General features: G+C 34.4%; 1 protein-coding gene across 2 annotated transcripts in view; it reads right to left on the reverse strand.

Annotated features, from left to right (window-relative positions):
* Nucleotides 1-27,266, reverse strand: part of LRPPRC (leucine rich pentatricopeptide repeat containing) — an 87,309-nt gene that overhangs the window by 54,572 nt on the left and 5,471 nt on the right. Inside the window, exons 2-15 of one of the 2 annotated variants that reach the window (XM_027723417.2) lie at nucleotides 22,207-22,409; nucleotides 19,876-19,998; nucleotides 19,091-19,212; nucleotides 18,942-19,000; nucleotides 18,105-18,191; nucleotides 17,503-17,629; nucleotides 16,301-16,445; nucleotides 15,407-15,549; nucleotides 15,030-15,135; nucleotides 14,840-14,947; nucleotides 8,937-9,055; nucleotides 8,226-8,319; nucleotides 5,131-5,200; nucleotides 1,974-2,001 (exon numbers count right to left, since the gene is read on the reverse strand). In XM_027723417.2, coding sequence (XP_027579218.2) covers nucleotides 1,974-2,001; nucleotides 5,131-5,200; nucleotides 8,226-8,319; nucleotides 8,937-9,055; nucleotides 14,840-14,947; nucleotides 15,030-15,135; nucleotides 15,407-15,549; nucleotides 16,301-16,445; nucleotides 17,503-17,629; nucleotides 18,105-18,191; nucleotides 18,942-19,000; nucleotides 19,091-19,212; nucleotides 19,876-19,998; nucleotides 22,207-22,409 — 1,534 coding nt within the window. Of the gene's footprint in view, nucleotides 1-1,973; nucleotides 2,002-5,130; nucleotides 5,201-8,225; nucleotides 8,320-8,936; nucleotides 9,056-14,839; nucleotides 14,948-15,029; nucleotides 15,136-15,406; nucleotides 15,550-16,300; nucleotides 16,446-17,502; nucleotides 17,630-18,104; nucleotides 18,192-18,941; nucleotides 19,001-19,090; nucleotides 19,213-19,875; nucleotides 19,999-22,206; nucleotides 22,413-27,266 lie in introns of both variants that reach the window. The other variant, XM_039386965.1, reaches the window with a different exon arrangement.

The raw sequence follows: 27,266 nt of genomic DNA on the forward strand, positions 1-27,266 counted from the left end.
CTATCATAAGACACTGCTTAAAGAAAATATTAACCAGTGTCACTCCTGGAGATGCTACAATTATGTTTCAATTTATTGAAAGGCTGAAACTGGCCCATAAAGCTTTTTTAAAATTTGAAAGAGGCAAATACATAAAAAACAAAGGAACGTCATTTATCATGCTCTGCTAGAATTAAGGTAACTAGTACAGCTGTTGTAAATAAGTGCAATTTTGCATGACAAAATATGCAGCTATAAAAATTAATTGCATTCAGTTACATTTAGCACACGTTTTATCCTTCATACAAACCAAAGAAATACAAAGATTTTACTTCCTCTGAAGAAAAAGAAGCATTTATTTAAAAGCCCCCACATCCTACCTACAATTACTTTAACCTAAACATCACTTTAAAAATCCATTTGACTGTTCTTAAGGAAATTAAATCATTTTAATTATTTAAATCTTCAGTTAGAAAGTGAAATTGTGTTTCAAGAATTTTTGTTTTATCTGCCATAATTCTAGAATGCCACCTCAAAGAAGTTAGAGGGAGATGCACTCTCACTGCCAAAGTGCTGTGTTTTAAGTAATTACAAAAGAAAAGGAATTCTCAACTTCAATTGTTGATGAAAACGGATAAATAAAGCCATAAAGTACCAAACATGCTACTGAATAACTTATCTATTACTTTTCATTCTATCAACAACATGGACACAGCGCACTGTTAAACTACAGCTTTCATCTGCCCTTTTGCCCTCATCTTCCTACGACAAATGAACACACACTACAATAAAACCCAAGGAAGTCATAACACAGTTCTTTTGAATCAAATCTCAGAATACTAAAAGGGATGGAATATAGAAAAAAAATTAATGTGTGATATTATTTCCAATGCTAAGTATCTATTATTTCCCAAGTTAGCATTTCTTATTTTAGAAGTTCAATGCACATTTTAACTCCTAAATTTAGTGAAGACAACAAAATTTATCTTTCTTCCATTGTGAAGAAGAGGAAGTAACTCTAGTTATTACTTCATATGCAGACCAACATTATTCAGCTCTCTGACTGTCCTTCAAAATTATTTTTGTAATGGGAGCAAGAGAGATCCCCTTTTTTATTTTCCCTGCCCTCTGTTTCTTTGGGGTTTTTTTAATGCAAAAAAGAAAGGAGAGAGGCAGAAGACAAAAACACCCTCTCACCAGAATCATCACACAACAGTGAATGGTAGAAAAATGTAAAAAACCCTGCACTGATTACTGATTTTATATAAATCAGTAATCAGTGACATTCCAAATGCCAAGTTCCATTTTACTCCAAGATTTCTTTGCAAAATCTAAAATATACTTTCATTAGTCAGCAGTAACAGTACTGAAGAATAAAAACAAAAAGCACAATGCATCCCTTCCCAAACTCTGTAACCACATTCCAGTCAGTATGTGCCAACATCTATTCTAATGTTCTGCAAAATTTATTGACCAATTATGTTGCAGCATTTTTCTAATGTAGCCCGTACCAGGGATGGCAAGATGATTAGTAATTTCCCCTTGATTTCATTCAGTTGATTTCAGTGTTTTAAGTTATATGACCGAAACTTTAAAAACTAATTGTGCCTTCCTATTTTATTAGTACTAGGGCAGGGATAGGAAGTAAGTTTAGGGACGGCAGGAAAGTGAATTAATGTCAGACAGCACAACCATGGCAGACCTTGTTCCAGAAGCTACAACTATCTTCAGCTGTAACAACATTGATCTAAAAATTGCAGTAGCATAAGCTACTTGACATGGTAACACCACATTTGATTTTTCACAATTACACTTAACTGTCCAAGTTGAAAACTCAATTTCATACACTTGTACAATCTGCCACTAACAGAAGTCTTGTTTAAATTAATCAGCTCTACAATTATCAGGCTCAGAATTCAGATTTACAGTAATGCACCATAAACATGCAGTGCCTAAAGAATCTGGATTTTATTTACAGTTTTATCTCCACTTACCTTACTCCAAAGATGTACATCATCTGAGCTGAAGAGGGCAGCAAAGGATAACAAATTAAAAGCATCAAAATGATTTTATGCTTGTATCTTTCTTTAAAACAACACAGAACATTAACACTGAGGATTTTATTATTTAGATAAAATTGAAATACAGTAGTTGCCACATTCCATTTAAACTAATTTTGTACAGAGTATTGGACTTTTTACTGTATTGCATATGGTCATAATTTCTGCTAAAAAACTTAAAATAATGCAACATTCTGAACAGATCACTTAAGACTAGAAAGAATATGGTTTAGTTTTATTTTTAGTCCATTTCTTAACATATCCTACATGTATTTTTTTATTTTATACTTCATTCTATGCAGCATTTCAAGAAAATAAGCTTTGCTCAAACAAACTGCACTTCACATAGCAAACGCTCAATATGTGGAATTTGCTAGACGAAAAATCTAGGCTCCAATGCATTAGATTTTTAATAAACAAAGATAACTCCAGGCAGCTATTAATGCATTTATACCACGCCAAAAAAAAGAAAATAATAAAATCTCTGAATATATAATATTCATTATAGTTGAGATAAACAGATAACATTTTTAAAAGTAGAAAACAAACCAAAATTTTCCCTTCATAGAAAAGAACTTGGTGAAGAACACTTCTCTGTACATCATGAACTTACAACCAAAAATCATACATCAACCAGTTCATGAAAGTATAGAACCCTGACATCTTAATGTAAAACCAATTCTCTGAAGTATAAAAATCCTGACATATTCCTATAATTTGTAGAACATCAAAATTCTCACTAGAAGCTGTAACTTTTCAAGAACTACAACTTTTTGGCAACTATAAAACAGCATTAACACAGACAAGAGAACAAAACCTTATGACCTGATTTTATCTTCCTATAATTCTCATAAGAGGAAAATAAGATGTCAGTCTGAACAGATGCACAGAAGCTTGAAAGTATTCATAGAAGTTTAGGATTTTAGTTAGGAGGTTCAAGCCTTTGAAACATATATTCCTTTTGTGCAACTGCTACTTGTATTTGAAAATGAGTCAAATGTAGGTCCAACAGAAAAAGAGAGAAGAAAATGTCATCTGTGAGGTTAGTTAAGCTTCGTTGGATGAACTCACTCCACCACTGACAGCATGACAATGAACTGCAGATATCAAATGCATCAATTTCCTAAAGTACTTGACTCTGAAATAGTAATGGTACATCAGGCAAACAGAATGGGAATACTTTGAAGCAGTTACTAGAGAAGAGCAGCTTCAACAGAAATCCATAAACTAGTCTGCCACAGACATTGTTCATGTGTCCTTGGTGTCGCTACCCTGTACTTTGGTACGCCAGTCCTAAACTCTGCTCATTTGAACACTCAAAACCTGTGTTTAGCCATAAAGTTTTGCTGTGGCTTTTACAAAAGGTACAAATATTCTTCTCTTCTATCCTATCATATCCTCAGGTTTCACGTTCAGGTTGTTCTAGTTTAAAAGCAGCATTAGGTTTAAAACATGAAATGAAACATGAGTTGCCATGCTTTCAGAAAGAGCATATGGGTGAAATTTGGGGAGAGTCAACTTTGTACATAGCTTTTGAAGCTAGGCAGCAATAAAGGCTCACAAAAGAGGAATATTACAGGAATAAACCAAAACTTATGCCACACTTAAAAGTGGCAAGGAAAGCTTGAGTAAAAAGGAAAAAACTACCCAAAAAAAAAAAAAAAATCCCACCAAAACACCCTCAACCTCTATTTCTGTCAGAATTCTGAGATTTTAGCCCAGATGCCCAATAACTATTGAAATCACACTAGTAGGAACTGTGTCCATGATGAGGGGAGTAAATGTTTCACTTGAGAAGACTGTGACTTTTAGCAACTAGTTTCCTAGCAAGATGGCAACATTTCCAAGATTCTGAACACCTGTACAGTTCCCCAGTGGAAGGGGTATTTCACGCTAGGGTTGGCTGTGTGTGGTAAATATTGCCATGGTTTCCTTTCCAGTGCAAAAACTGCTTCAGTTGTATACCTATACTTACAGAAAGAAAATGTGTATTAAGTAAAGTAACAGATTTTTGAAACATCTGAAACGGATGATTCTGGGACTGACTGCTAGAAGGAATAGCAAAATACCCCTGTTGCACCTAACACGTTTTTTTACTTATCCCTCGGATGTCAAGGTCAGCTAGGGCCTAGTTAACAAACCAAATTTCAACACTGGTTTGCTTTTTCCTCTCCTTTTCCCACAGTAGAGCAGGATCAGCTAGATAGAACATGCAATTTACTAGGAAATTATTTTGATCATGTTCACCTATTATGTTTTACTATTATCCAACCTAAACATAGTTCTAACTCATACTGATCGCAAACTTTTAGAAAATAACTTAGTGAACAAAATCAGCCTTCAAACCCTGGTCCTGAGTAGTAATAAGTTACCTCCCTGTTTCCCCATGGTGTAGGTATGCTGAAAAAAACTTATTCACAGTCCCAAATGTCTGACTGGGGCAAATGCCCCAGTGCATGATAGAAACACTTGCTAATTCACATGTACTTGCATAAGCTTAAGACAACCTTGCAAGTTAGCAAGGAACCCTCCTTGCAAAATGGGACCATATGGTTGTGAATATGAAGTCCTGGCAACGTAGCACAAGACCAGGTGTTACATGTGAGCATTCATGAGTCATATTAACCCAGAGGGCACAGAAAGATAGCTGATGTAGCAGAATATGCTAGGCTCCTACTGGTATTTAGCCTTCATTAAGTGACCCATTACTTTACTGCTTAATAGTGATAATCTTTAGGGAAATCTCAGATTAGCATAGCTGTTTATAAACAAAAAAGTGAATAAACTCCCAAATGTTTATATACTGGCAAATATCACAGAACAAACAAGAAAAGTGAAGTTCCTTTTAATCTACTATAGATAATGCTTTAAATGTATGCTCATATATAGCAGAGGCGAGGAAAATGAGGAAAGCAGGGAGAAACAACAATATCCCCCAGCTACTTCTGGAATGCTACTTATAAATTTTCAAACATGGAGTGGGGGCCAAAAGACCAAACAGACTTGTGCTCAACTAGACAAAAAAGAGAGGGAATTTTGTTACAGGGAGACAACAACAACAAAAAAAAAGGTATTCACATAGCAACCTTACCTTTTGAAACCCAAGATGAGACTGTTTCTAAACAGACGACAATCAACAGGAGGTGTGCTTGCTGAAGACACTGTAAATGAAAGAAATGTTTCTTAATAGTCATCGTAAAAAAAATCCATAGTTAATACATTATGTTTTATATGAATTATTTACTGAGCTAAGCATCTTTATCTGCAAAAAACGAGAAGACCAATTCCAAAAAGCAAAACAAACCTCAAACAATCCTAACGAAGAAAACTTGGGATATTAGTGCTGGAGCAAAAAAAGATCCACTGGAGGTAAATGGTTTGTTAATTGTTTCAGACTGAATACCTGCCTTAACATAGGTTTCACAATTTTGCCTTCTATTTTTTTAAATAATAAAATACCACCAAAAAAACAATAACAAAAAAAACAATCCACCAAACCAAAAACAATGGCACAACACTTTCTTAGATGTTTGCTTCTGCTAGTGTAAATGGCCTGACAAGAAAGAAAAAGTAGTTCCATTTAAAGTGCTATCCACTGAAATAAATTACACCTAAGGGGATAAAAAGAGAAAAATACACAGTTCTAAATGTTAATATTTACAGTAATATTTGAACACATAGGAAACTGCAAAATCAATTAAAATTAGATGTCCCTGAGAGGTCATTTACAGTTATGCCTTATGTCCTCATCTTTACATCACTTCTTGGCTAAATATTCCAAATCATTCTACCTTCTTCCTCTAGAATTGCTGTCTCTCCTTCCAGCACTTTAGACAAGCAAAGAAAAAAAATACAGTAGTAGGTGCATTTATGTCCTCTATGAAGTTATTATCATCTCACTTCAGCATCACAATGGAATTAACTGCTGTAAAAACCTGAATGCACAGGGCCATTTCAGCAAGGGCTGCAATATCGTACACGGTAGGAGAGAACCAAAATAAAAGCACCAGCTCTAAAGAAACACGGAAAGTAAAAGGCAGGAACGACATGCTAAAACCACTTCCTTAGTCTAACTCCAGACATGTAGAAAATCAAAAGTTTTAAACATTGGAACATTTATTTTGCTTGAAAATCTCAGGTAAAGTTGGTTTCAAGACACCTTCAGCAGAAATTCCCATCCAGTATATTAAACTTTTTGCTCGTAAAAAGACAAGCAGAAAAGCATCTTAGTATGCTCAGCTGCTGCTGACAATCGGCAACCTGGTTTCCTTAGCAACAAACAAGTCTGAGAAAATCAAGGGGCTGACAATGAAGTGGAATGGAATGGTATGATAAAGGGAAAAAGCGGCTCTCATGTACGCTGCCTTATGCGTCCAGATTCCTCAGCTGATGCTTCACAGTTTTCATCTTGTCAGTAGCAGAAATCTATACATTATAGGGCATGAGAAGCTGAATCAATACACCTAGATAGCAGCCAGCATTAATAACCAGCCTTCGTCTCCTGACTACACTGATGAGACAATCTCAAACTATTTTCTATGCTGCATCTATTTTTCCCTCTTTGTAATACTGCAAAAGGAGAGAAGTAAAAAAAAACCAAAAAACCACACCAAACAAAAAATCAGCTGTTTAATATCTGTGCCTTATCATCACATAGGTGCTAATTAGATTTACTAGCATTCATTTCAGCTTGGTAAACTATTTACGGAGTACCTTCCTTTAAAGCCCAAGTTCAAAGAAATTTGATACGTCTTCATGAATTATTAACCCTAGTCTTTGTAAACAGAAATACCACTACAAGATTTAAATTCAACTCACAGACGATAGCTAAATAACATATTCTGTGATACGAACTTCATGACAGTAAGACAGAATGCACACTACTATATGTAGTAGTAGCAAAGTAGCCTGTATCGTACTTTTGATATCATATATATTTACCCTATACCAGGTATTTGTCTTAGAACACATCAAAACCTGACTATTTCAGTAAACCAAAATGAGTGTGCAGTGGTGGGTCTACTTTTTCAGGAAAAAAACCAAATCTCAAACTGTTTCAGCTTCCGGAAGAAATCTCATTGCTCTTAATAAAGTTGTCCTTTAAAATAAAATTCCAAGTTACTTTTAGGTGCTCAATTTTTTTATGGTCAATGGTTGGGTTTATGCTTTTTGTTTTGTAATTAAAAAAAATAGCGGCAAAATGTAAGGTGAATGTTAAAGATGCACTAATCAATAAATCTCCAATATCAAAATTAAATCACTGATTAGTAACTACTCAACTTTTTCATTTGCAACACAATGGCTTCGCAGAATCATGGTGTATAGACTACTTATTTCTATATTTGTTAAATATAACAGTTCATGTCAACTGCAGCAAAAGACTGCTTAAGCTTTTCCCTGAGCCTTGACACATAAAACTGTTGTTTACAAAGAGATCCTTCTCTATCAGAATTTAGCCCAAATTTAGATGTTTTATTAACATCTCAGTACACAAGGCAAATAAAAACTGTATTATTTAAATTTTGAAGCGAATCATATATTCCTACTTAACCAAGTAAATTATCCCATGCCATACATTCAGTTGATGACATAAATTAACTTTTGCAAGCGCTGAGAATCACAACAGTCTTAAACATGCTGCTACAACTTCAACCCCTAATTAACCAATCACATTTACACACAGAACTTCCATGACCAGCAGATCAGCAGAACACCCCTGGGTTAGTGTCAGTGCCAATCAGTTCTTTAAAGCTGGTTCTTTCATTATAATTCTGTAGTAGTTCAGAGCCATATCGTTAGACCAGCATTCTGTTGTAATTGATGCAGCAAACAAATGCAGTCCCAGCACTAACCACTTAACAGTCATTGTGCAAAACAAACCGTTTCCTTAACCTCTCCAAGTACAAGAGTGTGATGCTCCTATCACAAGCACAGTAAAGATATTATTTGCAAATAACCTACAGGTAAATCTTGTGGCCAGGTTCAATACCACAGAAGATTTTAACCATGATGCATTGTTCAGAAGTGGTAGTTTTAAATGGTCTGACATCTCATCATAGAGGAAAACTTTGCTCATTTCCCACGTATCTTTAAACCTCATATACTAATGCAAGTAAATCTCTTAGCCTACAACCAATCAACACTGCTGCCAAGTACAAAGTAACATGCAACATGAGATATACTTACATATAGAAAGAACATTGTCCAATCTTCCATTTGCTGCTTCACATCTTATTTCTGCTACATGGAGTCCAACACCTTCAAATAGGCAGCCATTTTTCTAGAGAAAAAGCAATCAATCATTGGAACTTCACACAGATAAGACGTTTTGATACTTTGCATTTTAAATGCTTTCTTCCCGAAGGACATTAGCATTCTTGTACTGATAGCTGTTGAGAAGGTGCACTACAGAAGTCTACATGGCTGGCCAAATAAGTTGCTACTGATCAATATTTTGTATTAAAATCAACTGCAAGAGACAAAGTTATCAAAGGCAGAAAGACTAGGACACTTAAACTATGTCTGCAATTCTCAATTCTTCAGCAAATAAAAAAAAACATCCACCAGAAACAATTGTAATACTTCCAATCCCCAGTTTAAAAAAAAGGGCATTATCATTTATTTAGCTTTCCACTTCAGGAAACAGAAAGCTACTAGGTCTGGAGCAAAATATTTTGGTTAGCTCTAAAGAAGAAAAAGAAAAGCAGCAGGAGAAAGACATGGTAAACAATCCGAATCAGTGCAACGACTGTTTGAAAAGTAATCTAAATATTCTGACCAGGCTTCATCATACCAGGTTCATGTTTAGAGTGCTACTGTGACCTAAAGCCTCCACAGAGAACACAGAATAATAAGCCATGCAATAGTCACTTTTACAATTTTTAAATGTAAACTCACCTTCAGCTGGGCACGAGCAGTTTCTCTATCAGCAAAATTTTTAAAAACATAGTCTGTGTATGTTTCTGCATCAAGTTCCACACCCAACTCGTGCATCAGTTTGAGGATCTCAAAGACACCTATATGAAGGCAAAATTGGTAAGGCTAAGCACTTCATAAAAATGAAAACTTAAGAATCAACATTTAAAAATAAATGCTGCTTTACAAAAAAAAGGAACTGTCTCCTCAATTTCCCTCCTTGAAATTGCCATGAAAAATCCTACATTTTTATTTTAGATGTTAACAGAATTCTTAATTGTGAAATTTAAAATAGATTTACTAAACTTCCTGTTTAGTGCTGTACTATAAAAAACATGAAAGTTCAGTTTGGAAATTGCTAGTATACAAAGTTGTTTTCTAACACCGTGAATATATGAGTTTTCATGTTCACAAAACACCTTTTAGAGCTATATATCAAAATGTCCATAATACTGTGCACAAAAAACAAATCTGAAATACGATGTAAAGTACACAATCAAATTCAAGATACAAACACATTCTTCAATACATCATACATTCTTAGCTTTGTTCCCAGTATCCAACCCTGATTAGCAAGGCAAGCATTTAAGATTTGTCTCTGATTTGTTTAAAATTAATAACATGTTTGTAATCAAATAGGTTGATTACTCTATCAACACATCAACTTCAAACTGGAAATTCAGAAAAAGGCTGGAGTCTCCCAAGTAACTTTTACAGGGTTCAGGTCATTTTGCGCAACTGGACTGTATATCACTTCTCTAGATATGCATCTGAAGAGAACAGATACCAAATAGTAATAGTCCAGCAACTAGAGTGTGGTTTTAGAGTATGTGTCATTCTTTTTAATTGCTCACACTCTTCCGATTTGCAGAAACTTCTTACAGTAACCTTAGTTAGCAAACTCTGCACCCCTGTCAAAACCAATACAGGTATAATCGGTTTTTGCTGGTCTAAAAATGATTTGTCAGTTGCTGCAGGACACCAGTACCAAACAGCATATGTTTTTTTCAACTTGCATTTCATACTTATTACTTTAAAGATGTCCAAAGTCCCTGTCTTTGCCCTGGAGTGCCACCTATGGAAAAGTGACACTTCCATGAATATTTTATGGAGTGCACTATGGTGCAAATAATCAAATGTGAATTCCCTTTGAGCACTTGAAAATACATGCAGGCAAGTCACACTAGATTAAAGTCGCATCATCTGTTCAAGTTTGCCTTAAACAAAACTCTGATTTTGGACCAGAATCTGCAAAAATATGAATAAAGAAATAATTACACTTAGTACTTCTTGATACCTTTCTAATGTTGACAGCTGGTTTCTATTTCATGTTTTCAACTTCCCAAAAAATACATCAAGTCCTCTTATGCTCAAACCTTTGCAAAAATAACTGTATCTGTATCACTAAAAAGTAGTTTGGAGACCAAGAACTACACCCCATAGCGAATAAGGTGTGGTAAACTAGGAAGGTTTGAGTTCAAACATGTATCCAGACCAAGAATAGAAAACAGGCTTGTTAAGCATCCTCATTCCCTAGTAGATAGAGCAGGGCACAGCTCCTGAGCAGGAAAGGGCATGTATGAGGAATGGAACACCAGCACAACAGCGAGCAGCAGATTAAGGAGGAATACCATAACAATAACGCACATAACCAAACTAATTGCAAACTTAAAATGAAGGTATGTGTGGCAGCCTTTTTTTTTTTTTAAGGTGGCTGATGTACGATTTTGAGGGGACAGAAGATTAATGAAAACCAACACAATTTTGCATGCATTTTCTACCTCACTGAGAGCAGAACTACTTTAAATTCAAATAAATACCTTCCACAATACAAAGCAATGAAGCACTTTCATTTCAATTAAAATTCTATAAAATTCTCAAATGCATGCATGAAAAAGGATTTGAGCATTATGTGTGTGGACTTTCAGAAATTCTTTGCTTCTCATGCTGGAAAATACACTAACCTCTTCTCTCTCTTTAAGCCAAAGAACAGACTAGAAAAGACAGACACAGAAGTGTAGTCATGTTCGTCTAGAACATTGGTCTCACAAATGTTTTTGAGAACATCACCAAATACATGCATATTGATTTAGAAATTATACACATGTACCACTGTACTGCTATATTATGGGCATTATAAAACATACCCAAAAATAGAACATAAAAAAAGGATAAAATATTTATTTATTAACAGCCTGCTAACAGCCCAATGGATTATCTTGCACACCCCACTTCAGAGACTACTGATCCAGAAGACTGGGCATGACTAAAACCCACAGTCAACTCTCCTGCTTGATCAAGAACAGATTTTTTGAGATCTTGAGCTGATGCATGAAAGGACACAGGAGCTGAGTATACAGAATCAAATAAATGAATAGGTGGAAAGACAGAAATAGGGAACCAAACACAGCCAAACTTCTGTTCTTCTTTCTGTCAATATTGAAAGCACTCAAACACCCCAACAGAACAGATTCCAACCTCAAATCAGTATAATGGAGAACAAATATAGAAGAGATGAGCTATGAGATTGTCACAATGTTTCCAAAACTGAAAAGTGAGGCTTGCATTTTAGTCCACCTTTCATTTCCTAAGTTTTTCACAGTTAAGTCATGCCTCCTCCCTAAAGCAGTCCCATAAGAACAGGAGGAATTTCTAAGGCAGTTATGTACAGTCCTACATGTGCAAGGGCAGTAAAATTTGGCTTTAAGCATTTTTCTAAAGAAACAAAAAAACAAAACTCCAGTTCGAAAAGTGATGTCACGTTCAGGAAAACATAGTATTTCATAAACTTTTGCTGTGCTGGTAATTTCAGATGCACTCAGAATGTTCTTTGTCAGAAAAATCTGTCTATAAAACAGTATTTCAAGCAGTTACTTTGAGCAATTGCTATCCTTATTCCCCTCTGGACGCAGAGTCTTATTTTCCAAAGTAAATTACCATTCACTAACCGTGCTGTTTGTATATAACAATAGTTTAGTAGAACCCAAAAGTAAAATACACAACTGACTTTTAAAAACTGTCTTTAAACATAACATGATCATTCAAAGATGAAGGAGAGGTATAAAATATTCAGTAACAAGCATAAGTCAAATATTTCTGCTTATTTACACTAGGCCCTCCTTAGTGCATAACTTGATACGAGATCACCTTCAGTGCCAGTAACAGTTTCACATTCACCACATATTGATCTTTGAAACCCTGCAAGCTCTTTCCACTCCTAGAAGTCTAATAAATAGTAAGAAAATAAGTATTTTTTAACTTATATAATGGATGCACAATAAAGGAAATGCCCCACCTGAAATTATTTGCCTGGCAAAATGACTGAAAAGAACTGTTTGCTGTTTAGGGTAGTTAGGTTGTCTAAGGTTCATATAAAAATGGCCCTATTTAGTTTCATTCCTCTTAACCACCGCTTCCTTGCTAACTTTTGTTCAAATATGATTCCAGAATACAGAAATTGCAGAATTTCACTTGATATTGAGTGTCAGGTTTTTCTATAACAAACGTTAGAGAAGTGTGTAATTAAACATTGCTACTGATTGTACAATTGTTTGGGTCACACTATATGTGTGACCAATTCAGACATTCCTACACTGCAGTTCTAAATAGGTTTTTGTTTATATTCTGTGTTCTTTAATGATTATTTAGTCCACTGTCTACATCCTATCAGATTTTTAATAGTTTTTCCTCAAAGTTATTTTCCATTTCCAGCCTTACCTATAGCAAGACACAAAATCAAACACAATAGGCTGGGCATTACTTCTTTGTTGAGAAATTAATTATTACCTCACTTGTGGTATGGGATGTGATACAGTGTCCATACTTCTGTTCACTCAGCTCTATTACTGCTGCTAGAAAGCACCATTCTGTAATTTACTATGTACTGTCACCTTTAGGTTCTCACTGCAGTATTATTGCTTGGTCTGTTATTTCTATGACACAATTTCAGGGTGGATGGCTTCTTTTTTCCCTATTTACTTTTCTTCAAGCGTATTGCTTCTATTTTTAGATATTGGATCTCATTCTTTTTTTTATTATTAACTTTAAAAAACTGAATGCAAGCCTCCACATGGGAAAGAAGACAACTTGTTTCACTGTTGAGCAAGAAGAGTTACGCTGATCTTTCACTACAGAAGCAATTGACTAGATATGTTCTTACCTAATGTATTTTAAAAATCGAAAAATCACTTGTGTAGGTATGCACAAAGCAGTAACGCTTCCACTTGACAGTATAAACTTGGACACTAAGCACCAGGATACAAAAATGAGTTTGCAAATCCACAGTATTATCTTACAGCTATACAGAAGTATATGTATGCAATGCCTTTGCAGACAGAAAAAAAAAGGCTCTACAGAAAATGGCTAAAAATGCTAGAATTGAGGGTTCCTTCATCAGTTTTCTTCTCAACTTGCTTACATGACTTCCAGCAGGAACTACTACCCAAAGCATAGTTGATATCTACACTAGGAGTCCAAATTAAGGCAACTTCTGATCTTGACAAAGACTAAAAGAAATAGAAAACCTAAGTTTCTCTTGACACTCAAATATTGCTTCAATTTTGGGAGCTAAGTTTAAATCTAAAAACACTTCCAATGTCTTTTAGAAGTGTGTTAGTGAGCTGAAATTTACCATGGAGTAACAGAAAGCACATTTTTTCAGTAGGCAGCATCCACACAGAAAAGTATAACACCAATTTCAATTTACTTATTTTTGGCAACGTTGTACTTCAAGTAAGTCACAAAGGACTCAACTAAAACGACATTGCCACACTTTTAAAATATCACAGAACTTTCAAGGATTTGAAAACCTGGGAGAATATAAAACTGGGAAGTAGTCTAGCAGGAACAGAGCCTAAGGAGTTAATAAAAACTGAATATTGTTTTCACAAAGGCTTTTTGAAAAAGACTTGAGACATTTTTATAGCCAGAAACAATTAGGGAATACTTGTTTCAGCATTTCTTCCAAACTGGAATGTGACTGTATATTTAAGATAAAATTGCGATATGAAGAGTCTGCTAAAAGCACTTTTTTTTTGTTTGTGCATTTTGTTTGTCACCCAGTGTCACACTAACAACTCTGCATCTCATTCTAAAGCACATTATACTGTGAGATAAGATGAAAAAGACAGTTTTTTGTTTCCCCAAGGGGGAAGTACTTCTGTTAAAAGCATCTTTTTACAATACCATTCTTTCTGAATTACCAATAACGCAAACCAAAGAATTAGATACTGTACTCTAAAATTTAATATTTGTTCAATTCTTATTCATATCCTGTAGACATCCCCATGTGTAACAGGGGAAAGTATGCTAAATGCTTAAACCTACTTAAGAATCCCAAAGATTGAGCATTTTTGTCCTTCAATCAGTATGCTGTCAGGTCAGGCTCACACATTCAGCGATGGAAGTTTTCTCCTGCAGTTTTTATGATTGTAACGAAGCTCATGTTTGGTTTAGCAGGCAGATAACAAGAAGCTGGCTTGAAAAATGGACTGGGTTTGCAGTCCAAGAGAGCTACTATAAACTAACCTTTCTTTTAAATTCTTCACTTGGATTTCAGTTTCTTCAAGAGTAAACTCTAAAAAGTAACAAGCAGCAAAAAGAACTGGTGGGAAGCAGAAAGAATGTGAAGAGTTAAAAAGATAACTAAACACTCTCTCACATCTTTCTGTGCAAAGGTAGACTTGAAATTTGTAGAACTGTATCAAGATTAAGAAAGAGGTTTTAAAATAGGTCTTTCTGAAGGAAAAAATGTTTGTAACAAGGACAGGCACAGCAAAGTCTTCGTTTAATTTCAAGAGTCTGATGAATCTCATGCAAGTGCTGTAATAAAGATTTGTGCACTAGGTTTGCAATAATGCTACAGGAGCATTTATCAGACAACTCACCTTTAAGATTCTTCTCTTTCTGATGCCGAACTAGCAGTGGCCAGGAATAGTGAGGTCTGAGTGGCAAGCCTTCCGCTTTCATCATCTTCATCACATCAATGGCCAAGGCTGAAAACATGCACAAAATAATTAAACAGTGTCCAAGTAGTCTACATAAGCATATGTAAAATAAACTAAATAAGCAGAGTACCTGATTTGTTGGCCTCCAAAGCACAACGCAAAATAAATGGTAATGGTGCCGAGTGCATTTTCGCTTCTTTTAACTCATTACAGAATTGCTTCAGCTTTTTCACAGGCTGCAAAGAATTTCAAAAATTTATTTCATATATTTTTCAATTTCTCAAATTGCTAAGAACATCAGATTCTTCTAATGTTTAGAAAATGGATATTGCACATGCCAAACATAATTCCTTCGTAAAAATCAATTTACTATGCAAGTTGATATGAAATAATAAAATTATTCTTTTGCTCTTGAAGAACTGTGCAAAAAATCTTCGTAGTTGCATTAAATTAAATAAATACACTGTTATTAGTAGATTAAAAAAAAAGTATTACTATTCTGCTTACCATATCTCTATTTACACAATGTTGCAAGAAGAAGCTACCCTGGTCCATATTATCACGTGATAAATGACTAAAAGACTTCAAAATACTGAAGCTTATATCTTCAAAGCCATGAGTTATCAGAGTCAAACACAGGTTCATTGCATCTAGCCATTGAAAAACAGAACAACAAAATTTAAAAAGCACACATAACAATTTCTCATCAAACTACTAAAATTAGTGAAAGCTAGTACAGCAAATGTTTGACAAGTACCATTAACATACTTTTAAACATGATTAAACAATCAAATTTGAGACTACCTCTTCCAGAATTCTTCGGATTTGTTAATTAAATTCACCTTTCTCATTAGAAGACTATAATGAAAAGTACAGAAGTATCACCACTGCAGCATGACAGAAAGAAACTAAGTAAGAGAAACACATTTCTAGACACGTCAAAAAAAAAAGAAAAAATGGATGAACTATAATTAACAGTTATCAATCAGATCACACATACTGTGATAGAAAAGTGATTTCCAATGTAGATAATAAAAAACTATATTCAGTATTTAGTATCCCTTTTTTGTGTCACTCACAAAGAGCTCTCACAACAGGAATTTTAACAGTGGTGGTTGAAGAAAGGACTCCACACTTGCTGCTTTCCTATAAAATCCTAATGAATTTTAGCAGTTAAAAAAAACCCAAAGATTAATTTTTATATCCAAATGATTAATGTTGGTTTATATTTAAATTTTATAAAACGTAATCTTAAACAGCACAAACGAATCCACAAACTAACAGAAAAAATATTTTTTTGCCTCAGTATTCAAGAGAAAAGTGCAAAATTACCTATTTTTGAACAAAAAAAAAGAAAAACAGCTTTCCCCCTCCAGCCTGTTACAGGAACCAAGGACATACCTGGAATTAATTCCCTTTCAAATTTTATGCGTTGTTTAATCTCCTCGATGTACTGTGGATATCCAGCTTTGGCAAGGCTAAAAATCACCTGCATCAAAATTCTATCCATAAGGTACCCTTCAGTCTTCTCAACCTCTTCTAGAGTCTGTAAACCAAAGTATACTTAACTTCAGTCAACTCCAAAGTGACTCCAAACAGAACACATTTAAGAACAAAAATAAAATTAAATAAAAAAACCAACCAAACAAAAAGCTGTGTTTTTTCTTTTTTTAAAAAAATACAGGTTTAGATAAGCAGAACATGGTATAAAGAGAGAAAGAAAGAATACCCAAGAAGTACTGAGAGAGTCCCAAACACCTTTAGACCGTAAAAAGAAAGAGGGACAGCTAAAAGGGATATAATAGATAGTTTCTCTCTAATATCTAATAATATATGAAAACAGCACAGGTATTCCCATTGTGAGATGATTTTCAAAAGAAATTACTTTGTAAAGGGAAGAATAACTAGTCAAACCTTTTTTGAAAGAATGATGGTTGATAAAGATTTGTTTAATTTTTAACTCACAGAACAAAATTATGTTTCCCACATCCTCTTCCTTGATTTGGTCCTCTACATCTGATACTACTTATTAAACTTGTGATACTGCTAATTAAGATCAAACCAATTTTCTTTTCTCATTTTTTTCCCAATATTTCTTTGATTTAAAAAATGTAAGAGAGGATACTTGAAAAAAATCAGCTTGCAGTTACATAAAGGACTGCAAAGCGGCCTCATTAATACCTAAGCTGTTGGTATGAACTCTCAAAAAAAATTATTTTTTACCAGAAAGATCCTCTGGCTTCAATGGCAGCCAAAGAATGGCTCAATGGAAACAAAATAATGGAGGTTTAGTTTTTATTTTCATAAATAAACACATAAATACCTCACATGCACTATTTGTCTTTAAAAAAATCCCTAAATTTTAAATCATTCACTGACAAATCTATCTTCTCAGAATGAAGCACCACTATCAAAAGACAAGTATTTTAAAGAAATTATGAGCTTGCTTTCAGTTAACCAGCTATTCAGATGCAATTAAAAAAATAAAATTGTTAATTACTGCAATAATTCTTTATTATTCCTCCTGCATGAATAGAAAGCATTCCAAAGCTATACTGAACAAAAGATCAAACAAGTTGTATTTAAACTTGAACTTGCCATACCTTTTTGATGCTATCAGCATCACCCTTTTCAGCATACACATTCAGCAGTGATAAATAGGTATCTGCACCTGGTTCAACACCAGCCATCCTCATCACTGAAAGGATGTTTTCTGCACTCTTCATATCTCTAGAAGAATTCAAAGAAAGACCCTCAGTATATTTAATCAAAATATTTCTTGCAACTTCCACATTTACCCATTTAATTAATTAGAACTGGAAACAAAGACTGCAACAAGCTTAGAGAAACTTATTTTAACTAAGCAAATCCCAAAAGGTGAAAGTCTTTTAATTATTGTATTACTTAAAATACTCTTTTAACTTTAATAGATGATAAAGTTCAGAACTAAGTGCAGCAATTTTTTTTCAAACGCTACAAAAGTACAGTAATTTATCTTGAAATTCAAGATTTTCAGACACAAGAAAAAAAACTACTTTGTTAAATAGCTCTGTTTTGCTTCAAAAATGTATAAAGAGACAGTCTTCTATATATTATCATTCAAAACCATCACCCTATTCTGCAGCATGTAATTTTTCTGTACAGTATCACTCTATATTTTAGTAAAGCTAAAGTAATTGAAAGAAAAAAAGGTATTAAACATTACCCTGCTCTTGCATGACCTTTCACAAGGCTACTGAATACTGCCTCAGTGATTGGAAGATCTTTGTTCTTCATAAATCCAAGAATCTTACTGCAAAATATAAGACAATCAATGGGTATTTTTGTTTTGAAAAGATAAACACTGCTGCTCTGCTGGACAAAAAAAAAAACCACTAAAAAAAAAACTCATTAAAAAACCACAAATCCTGATGTTACTGAGCAATTAAATTTTGGGATGCTGCACAATATGCTTATAATTAGGTAATTTTAATTTTTTTAATATGCATTTGTATTTGCCACTTTTAAATATGCAGACAGAAGGGTATCTTTTTTTATCTTGCCTGTACTTTTATCTTCCTTTTACTTATTTCTCACACCCCAGAATTACACTGTTGCAACTTAACCTTGCTAAAATTAAAATGTTAGACAGATGTCCAGCAACCCCTGTGTAACAACAACAGACAGAATTACTACTGTTTGCTCCTCAGCCCACTTTGTTCTCAAATGCCTTTCCCCAGTAGCCATTTTCTTACAAAGGGAGTAAGCCTTCATAGCCTCATACTTTTTCACGGTGGCTTTAGAAATGACAAAACAAGTTCTGAGCGAGGTGAATACAACTTGAACACACTGATCTACCACTCATTTTTATTTTGCTTTGTGTAGATTTCAGCAGACTCCAGGAAATTGCCCCGCATTGCTTGGTTAAAAAATATACTTAAACCTCTTCTTCACTTGGCTCAATTTCTATGAATTACACAGAAACGAGTTTCAAGATTATTGGCAGGGAATATGAGAAACAGATTTTGTGGAAATCCCTTTAAACATAAATCTAAAAGAATACCTCGCTCCTTCAATGTCACCCTCATTGCAATAAGCAGCAATCAACCTCTGGTATGTAACCTACAGAAAACAAAAAGGTGAAGTTAATGATTTCCAACCAATAAGTGGATACTACTATTAAGAATGAAGATATTATAAAAGGGAACCTACTCGATTGGGTTGCACATTTGCTTCCTCCATTCTGGCCAAGAATTCTGTCGGAGAAAATTTGTGCTCATTCTGAAGGTAGACCTTAAGTAAGGCATTGTAATGGCTTGTATCATACACAGCACCTAAGGAAATGTTTCAACCACAGTCAGTGAATGTAGGTTCTCTAAATTCAACATGGTTTTTTAGCTTTCTCAGGTAATTAATTTCATGCCAATTTTACTCTGTATGAACTTATCAGACTGCTTCCTTTTATTCACCTTTCAAATATGAGACATCTATTTAACAACACATGTGTTTATAAAAGGACAAAACATAACAAGAGCACTGCCCATGCTCATGTGCATGCTATCCCATAGTCTCTACATCTGTATTTATTTCACAGATTCAGCATTACTATCACAAAGCAGTTCATCTATGCATTATCTATAGATAAATGACTTGCTTAAAATAAAAACATCATCTGACAAAATACGTGGTAACACTAAGAATACTCAGCCCATCATCAAGGTAACATCTAGCAGAAAAGTAAAATACAATAATGCAAATCAAGCAAAAGTCCAATTTAAGCATCTTGCAAAAAAAAAACCCAAAACTTTGGATTTTTTTATTAACACCCCTAGATGTCAGTATAACCTCCAGAATTAGAAACTCACCCGAATAATAAAATCTACTGCTTATTCCGTGAAAAGTACAACCTAACATTTAAACACTATTAAAATACATTGTCTTTATTACAGAAAAAGTCCTTGCTGCTCTTGCAAGCAGAACTAACAAACCCAACATACCCAGTTCTTTCATCTTGTCCCATATCATATGGGCTAGTTCTGTTCTTTCAGGTGACGACACCTCTGGTAAGAGAGCACCACAACTTCGCAACAAAAGCAGGGTCTGGTTACTTCCTGGAGATCCTGCAAGTGGAACAAAACCACAAATTTCTTCATGAATAACTATACATTCAATATCAGAAAGAAGATTTGAGACCGACCTACTGAAATATTTAAGCATTTTCTACAGAATGCAATTTTCTCAAGACTGAAGGTTTTTACTGAACAGGATACCCAAATGATTAAACAATGACACTACTGTGCACTATCAAGAAAAAGATTTGTGATAAAACATGTCATTTAGTACAATAATGAGCTCAGCTGAGCAGAAATTTTAAGAAGTACAACACAAAGCCCTAAACTCAGATTATCTAGTACTTTCAATTTCCCAACTCGAGATCCTTAGATCGTTTCATCCTAACAGGGGTGTAACTTTCTCATAAATTTCTAAACTGTCAAAATACTTCAGACCAATTCAATACTATTCCAAAACTGGTAGTTGGAGTAAATATAAACCTCCATTTCCACTTCTGTCCATGCTCAATATAAAATAAATGAGATCATTTACATCTAGAGAATAGTCAAGGAAAATGCAAGATTATGCACCTTTTCTGACTCCTGCACTAGTACCAGATGTTGAAAAAGTAACTATAACCTCATCTCTTTCTTGGACTTCACTACTGCTCCTGAGGCAAATTAAGGCAGAACCTCAGAATCTATCACAGTTTACTCAATAAGCTGGAGACACATTTTTTTTCTAATCACATCTTTATATCTAAACTCAGCAATTTCTAATAAAAATGAGAGTTTCTTTAGAAAGCAGCATACTGTAAAGTATGATCACCAAGTCATACTTGACTAACTTTTAAATCCCTGCATACAATTACTTCCTGCAACGAAAATGCCAACACATCTCCAGTGTCATAATGCCAATGTTACAACTAGTGACAGAGTACCTTGAAGACAAAAGAAGACAGAAAAGGTTTGGCAGTATGCGTATGGAAAGATGCAGGACAAGAGATTCACTGCAAGCACCTTCTTCAGGCATTTTTTTAGTTGTAATTAGAAATGGAAGAACAATACAAACACAGGCAGAAATCAACACTAACCTCCCACACTTCTGCTAAATTAGTTTCATTATTGTTCATAAAAAAGGACTAAATTTTCATATGGAAATATTTGCCATTTATTCTAACAGCATCCTAGTTAAATGTCTTGTGAGGTTCTATGCTTCTATTTTTAAATACCGTTAAAAAGCCAAAGGAAACCACTACGAACAATTAATGTTTCTGTTAATATGACTTCCTAAAAACTGTGTAACGAGTCAAGGTTCATGAAGAACTATTTGCAGAGAAGTTTAGAGACATAAAATTCTTGCAAACCCAGAAGCAAAGCTTAAAAGTTTATATCTAAAAAACCAAAGTAATCAAGATCAGAAAGGATATCACATGCAAAAAGAAAAACTAAAAAGTTCAACCTAAAGAGTGTGAATTAAAGACTCTGCTTTTAAACAGTGAAATGCAAAGCTTTTAAAAGCACAATCCCAGCTATACAAGCCATTACAGTCCAGAGCAATACACAGCAAAGTTTAAACTTAAAAAAAATACATGCTGTCATTGATAAATATTGACAGTAGCACTTAATGAGTATCTTCAGCAAATATCTCCATTGACTCATCCTAACTGGTACCAAACCTCATCAGTTGTGGCAGCTGGTTTGCAAAATACTAATGTGGTCTGGCTACTTTAGCCAAAGAGGTTTGGAATCTGTCAGAATGAACAATGCCTCAGCTACCTGTTTTCGTTTAATTAAAAAAAAATAAAGCTTTCTTGTCATGAATAACCACAGTTACCTGGTAATGTGGAAACTTGGGGATCACCTACATATTTCCCTGCCGTAATTCCGTTTTAAAACACATAATGTGTTAAGGACAGCATGGTTCACTACAGTCACTTTAAAAATATAGTGTGTAAACCAGATAGATATGATCCCTGTTCAGAGAGCACAATACAGTTATATAAGGAAGATGCAACATTACCAGATAAAAAAAATCCACAATAAGCAAGGCAATATGTTAACATTTATTAAAAGTACACTGCATTTTTACAAAAGAAAAAAAATCTTGGAAAAGCAAACATGCATTCAAAGCCAAAAACATCTCTGAAGTATTTAAAGACTGTCCATCAACATATGCAGCAGATTAAACAACGTTTGAAGACAAAAAATAAATTAGAATTCCTTCAGTTCATTTCCTTGGTTTGCTGAGTCATTATACAGCAGCTTTAAACTTACCTGCTTTGCTTATTTCCTGGAAGATTTTTAGTAGAAGAGATTTAGGAATGCGGCCAGTTTTTCTGACAGAGTTATCCACTCTATTTAATGCCCAGTCAAACTGATAGGTTGGTCTGGTTCGAATTTCTGAAACTGGTTCTTCTTTAACACTTCCTTCCTCTTGATGTGCAAGTGTAAAGAACCTTATTTGATTCATAATATTTCTGCTTAAATAAAAACAAACACAAAAACAGAGATTACACTTCTGTGAGTCATTTTGCAACTACGCCAGTCACACAGCGTCAAGAAGATAATGCACTTCTTGCTACTGAACAGTGTCTCAAAAACATTCCATATTGATATAAACAAAGAAATATAGGTGATTCGTTTCAGTGTCTTTCTACTTAAGATATAGTCATGTACATTTTCTCACAGTGACAACTGTTTCTCTGAGATCTGCAGTTAGATTCACCTCGTTAATTAAATGGTTCAAATACTACTCCTACAAAAATTAAAATTTTTAAGTCACCCAAGTGCTATAAAAATCTTATTGTCCCGTTACAGCTTCTCACAAAAGCTCTCACACTTTTGAAAATCACTTCAAGAACAGTCACAGACAGATCTTCCAGAACACAGCAAATCAAAGCAGCAAATCGCATCTTTCTTTTCAATTCAAATACACAAAAACTAATGCAGAGGTCAGTATTTTAGATAACAATAGCTTAAAGAATAATAGGATCATTCTCCATCCTGTCGAATTTACAATAGTCAGCATGAAGCATCCTTTCATTCTGCCATGTAAACCAAACATCAACACTGGATTTGTTCAAATATTTATTTTCTCAAAATAAATTAAGACAACAATAAGCATAATGAGAAAGCGTTATTATTTCTAGCAAAGCAAAGCAAGTTTGCTTTTTTTTTTGAGAATAAGTTGATGTACATAAGAATACAAAAATAGTATTTGTGCTACAGTAAGATTGTGAACAGCTTGTGCAAGTGAAATTATCATTTCTCACAAGCATTTTGGAAGTCTGTTCTCAGTTGGCTTTACAACTGCATAAAATAAACCAGACTATCCTCCTCCAGAATCCTATACAAAGAAAGTAATACTTGCTGGGTGGCAAAAAGAAGATTCAGCAGCTTCTGAAATTGCCCTCTCTCATCTCTGGCTCTCTAGATAGCTTTTCAGCTAAATTTCTGTAAGCTCTCTAGACTAATTTAAAAAAAAAATAGTTGTACTCCCTGCTGTTGCAGATGCTCCAGGAGTGCTATGCAGTAACAGGTGCACATTTTGTTGAAATGGCAGCCTAAAAGTCAGGAGTGCTGGCATTCTCTACAAAACAATCTTCCACACCTAAAGCTTTTTCACAGGTGTATCTGCTGGTTGTTTCTCATCAACCAGTGCTCATTTAAGACCAGAGGAGAGGAAGTCCAGTGGAGGGGAAAAAGCTTGCTGGTGGCAAGTCAGTGTTTCAGAAGCATTGGCAGCAAACTGCTAAATGGCAGAAAAATCATCACTGGGGTAGAAAAAACAGACTGGTGTTTTACCACGTGGTTGCCTCTTGTGAACAGGAAGTAGCCCAAACACAATTTTTTCTTTGCTCTTTGAAATCTTGACTTGATAACTGAGCAGGCCCCAAGTTCTATAAGTACCCTGAAGCAGAATCTCTTTCCTAATGGAGCCATGAAAACAGTTTATTAGATGATATTTGATTCCTGAAGGTATTTCAAAATATCCTTTAATAATGAGGAACATCACTATTATTTGGCATTACCTTTTTCAAGCATGCCATTTTTTTACATTGTTCAATCTCCTCAAGTTTCCTCCTGAAGAATATTCCAGAGATCAGCAAATTATCTGCATAGTATTTCACTAGGGAAAGGATAAGGAAGAAAGAATGGAAGAAGGGAAAAAAGACTGCCAAAAAAGGACAGATCCCCTCCTTCAGTCCGTTTTAGCTCCTTCTAGATATAAGTTCCTACTGATTCCTTTGGCCTAGCTCTCATTTTAGTCAGATCCCTCTGTAAGCTTATTTAACTCACTAATTTGGTACAACAGCAATTCATCCACTATTACAAAAAATTAAATTACTGTTCCATCAGGTTAGAGCAGGAACAGCTCATGATGTCCAAACCCCACCAGAATTATCCAGAAAAAAAAGAAATTGAGAAGGAATAGGTGCTTAAAATCAGAGAAAATCGAAAGAATAAAAAAAAAAAAGGGGGAGGGACACCAAAACTGAAACACCACTTCTGGTGGTAAGCAGCTTGACAGATTAACACCATCAAACTTTTTTTTATTGTTACTAGTTAATGCCATCTCTCCCTAACAGTATTCCCAAGGGTGTAATTTTCTTTCCTTCCTTCTCCTTTTCTCCTTCTACTGCATCACGTAACGAGACACAAGGGTACTTGCCGTAAAACAGAAATCATTACACTAACTAGAATAAAATTCAGCAGTACAAGGTAAAAATAACAGTAAGATAGTAAATTTTAACTCCTCTTGGGTTTAACAACCAAATGAGATGTCTATAACTTAAATAACTCTTTAATAACACATAAACAGCAATACTCAACTTTTAGCTAGCCAGCAGATCGCTATAAGAATGAAACTGCAATGATTGCAAGTTTTTTGTTTTTTTCTTAAAGATATAGATAAAAAAGAAAATGGTATCATCTACTCTTATGTACCTATTAAAAAGCTACTTGAAAGCTTTTCAGAATACTCCGGAAAGGTTGGAAAAAATGCTTAGGAAGCCAGTATCAACAGAGTGCTTACTGTCTTTGTAATACAGAAATTTATACTTTGATTTCCATGAACAATCTAAGCACAAGTGGACAAAATGCTTGAGCTTCAGATTAAAATTGCAATGTCTTTTTCTATAAAAACCTACTATTGTTTTATAGTATTTTTCAAACTATTAAACTGTATCTTATGACATGTAGCACACTTGTAACCATAAACAAATTGTTATGTAAGGTTTTTAAGTCCTGTGCTTTGTAAGATTCTCCACGGTCTAGTCACAAATATCTTAAAGCACTTGCACAGCTCCATCAGATTAAGCATAACAATAAATACAATATGTGCATGCTCAACATATGCTGGTTAGCAGCATGAGAGGACTCTTAAGTTTCATTTGTAACTAAACTCTCCTGCTTAACATTTAGTATGATGCTATTTATAACCGAAGTTTAGAATATTATAGTATATCTATGGCTACAGTTGCACGCTGTAAAATATTACTTATATGAAGTGTTATTTTTATACACTCAACCTTCTGAAAGATGAGCAGAATTGGGCATTTCTATTTACACACAAACACGCACCCCAATATTATCAAATATGCTACTGGTGCTTCTCTTAATTTATACTGATTGAAGACATTTTAAGGAATGGCAACATAGGAGTCCAAGTTTCAGTCTGAGACAGATGAAAATGGTATGACAGTATAAAACAACCTCAGGAACTTTCACTAGCATTCACCTAAATTATAATTATCAATCTGAAATATTGATAGTTTAGTGTAATGCTCAGGTATACCTCATCATATGGAGGCCTTCAGCATCTGAATAAGTTACACTTTTAGCACTATTTAAGGCACTGTGTAATGTTAAGCCAATCCCATAGTAAGACTTTGTTAAAAATAACTGTGGCTTCAAAAGCTGGATGAAGCTGCAGGGATCTACTGTATTCAGTCTGGTACTTAGCACTACAAATCAACTAAGAACACAAAACTTAAGATGAAAAAAAAACCCTAAGAGGTCACTATTGAATAAGATGAAAGATTGAGCAGACCAGAAAGTCAGCTTCCAAAAAAGATGCAAACTTAACAAATTAAGGGACGTAATATCAGTTTGATTTCAGGCAACCAAGTGAAGAACAGAAGAACGCAGTAGATGACATACTGAAAATTTATACTAACGGCACAACTTCCCCATGAAACAGAAGAAGTTAACAAAACAAGGCAGTTATCCATGCATCAGGAATCTCTAATTTTTAGAAGTTGAAAAACAGCATATGATTAAGGGGAATAGAAAAAAAGCAAGGATAAAAATCAAGGTCATGTTAACCTTTCCAGTCAGGAAGTCACCTAAAAGTGCAGTAAGAAAGGCTTCTAAATGTAAGAAAGATAATTTTAGAAATTATACATACTTCTTCAAAGGGAAAAAAATTCCAGATCATACATTGTTCAGCTTTCAAGAAATGTTAATTGCAACCATTTAATGTAAATTTTAACTATCATATCATTACTAATTTAACAAGGAGATGGGGTGTAGGTGAGAATAAGGAAGAATGACTTAAGTAATTTCTGAAAACATTTAAGATAAATTACACTAAAGACACATTACTCAAGACCTTACTCAAACTCCAGTCCTTTGGAATTACCTTGAAAAATTTACGGAAGTTGTGGGAAAAACAGAAGCATAATAAAAAATACAGACTGATGTACAGGCTTTTGGCAACACCTCACCTGACAACCTCATAAGCAAACCAAGGAGATACAATGTACTTCTAGTTACAAAATATGGGTACAGTAGCTGTCTAAACAAAAAATTTAAATATATATACAAAATTAAAATGTGGTTTGTTGCAAAATTAGAAATATTGTGTGGGAGTCTAAATGAAGCTATCTCCTGACTCAGCTAGGAAAAGACTGGTACAATCTATGTCCATTCAATCGCTTCAGTAACAATTTGGATGATAGAAAAGTTAACAAACTTATCAAATTTGTGGATGACACTGTAATGGTGGCAAACTCCAAGAAGGAAAGTCTCAGACTTCAGTAATCTCGATTACTTGATGTAATGGTCTGAAATCAACGAAAAGGAAACTCAATACAGACCACAAAAAGTTGTATGTTTTGGACAAAATACAAATGCAGAAACTTAAGATGGAGTTTGCAACAGTACAGCCAAAAAATACTGAAAATGATCCACCGCTAAACATGAAACATTACGCAGTAAAAAAAGACAACTTCAGGTTCTCAAATCTTAAAACACAAACGTAGATTAAATGCAGATAATGATCAGTTTGTCATGATGTGTTTACTCCATAAAAAAATCCCCAAGTTTAAAAG

This window comes from Pipra filicauda, unplaced genomic scaffold, assembly GCF_003945595.2.
Source record: "Pipra filicauda isolate LSUMZ 115617 unplaced genomic scaffold, ASM394559v2 scaffold51_size4534324_pilon, whole genome shotgun sequence".
NCBI lineage: Eukaryota > Metazoa > Chordata > Aves > Passeriformes > Pipridae > Pipra > Pipra filicauda.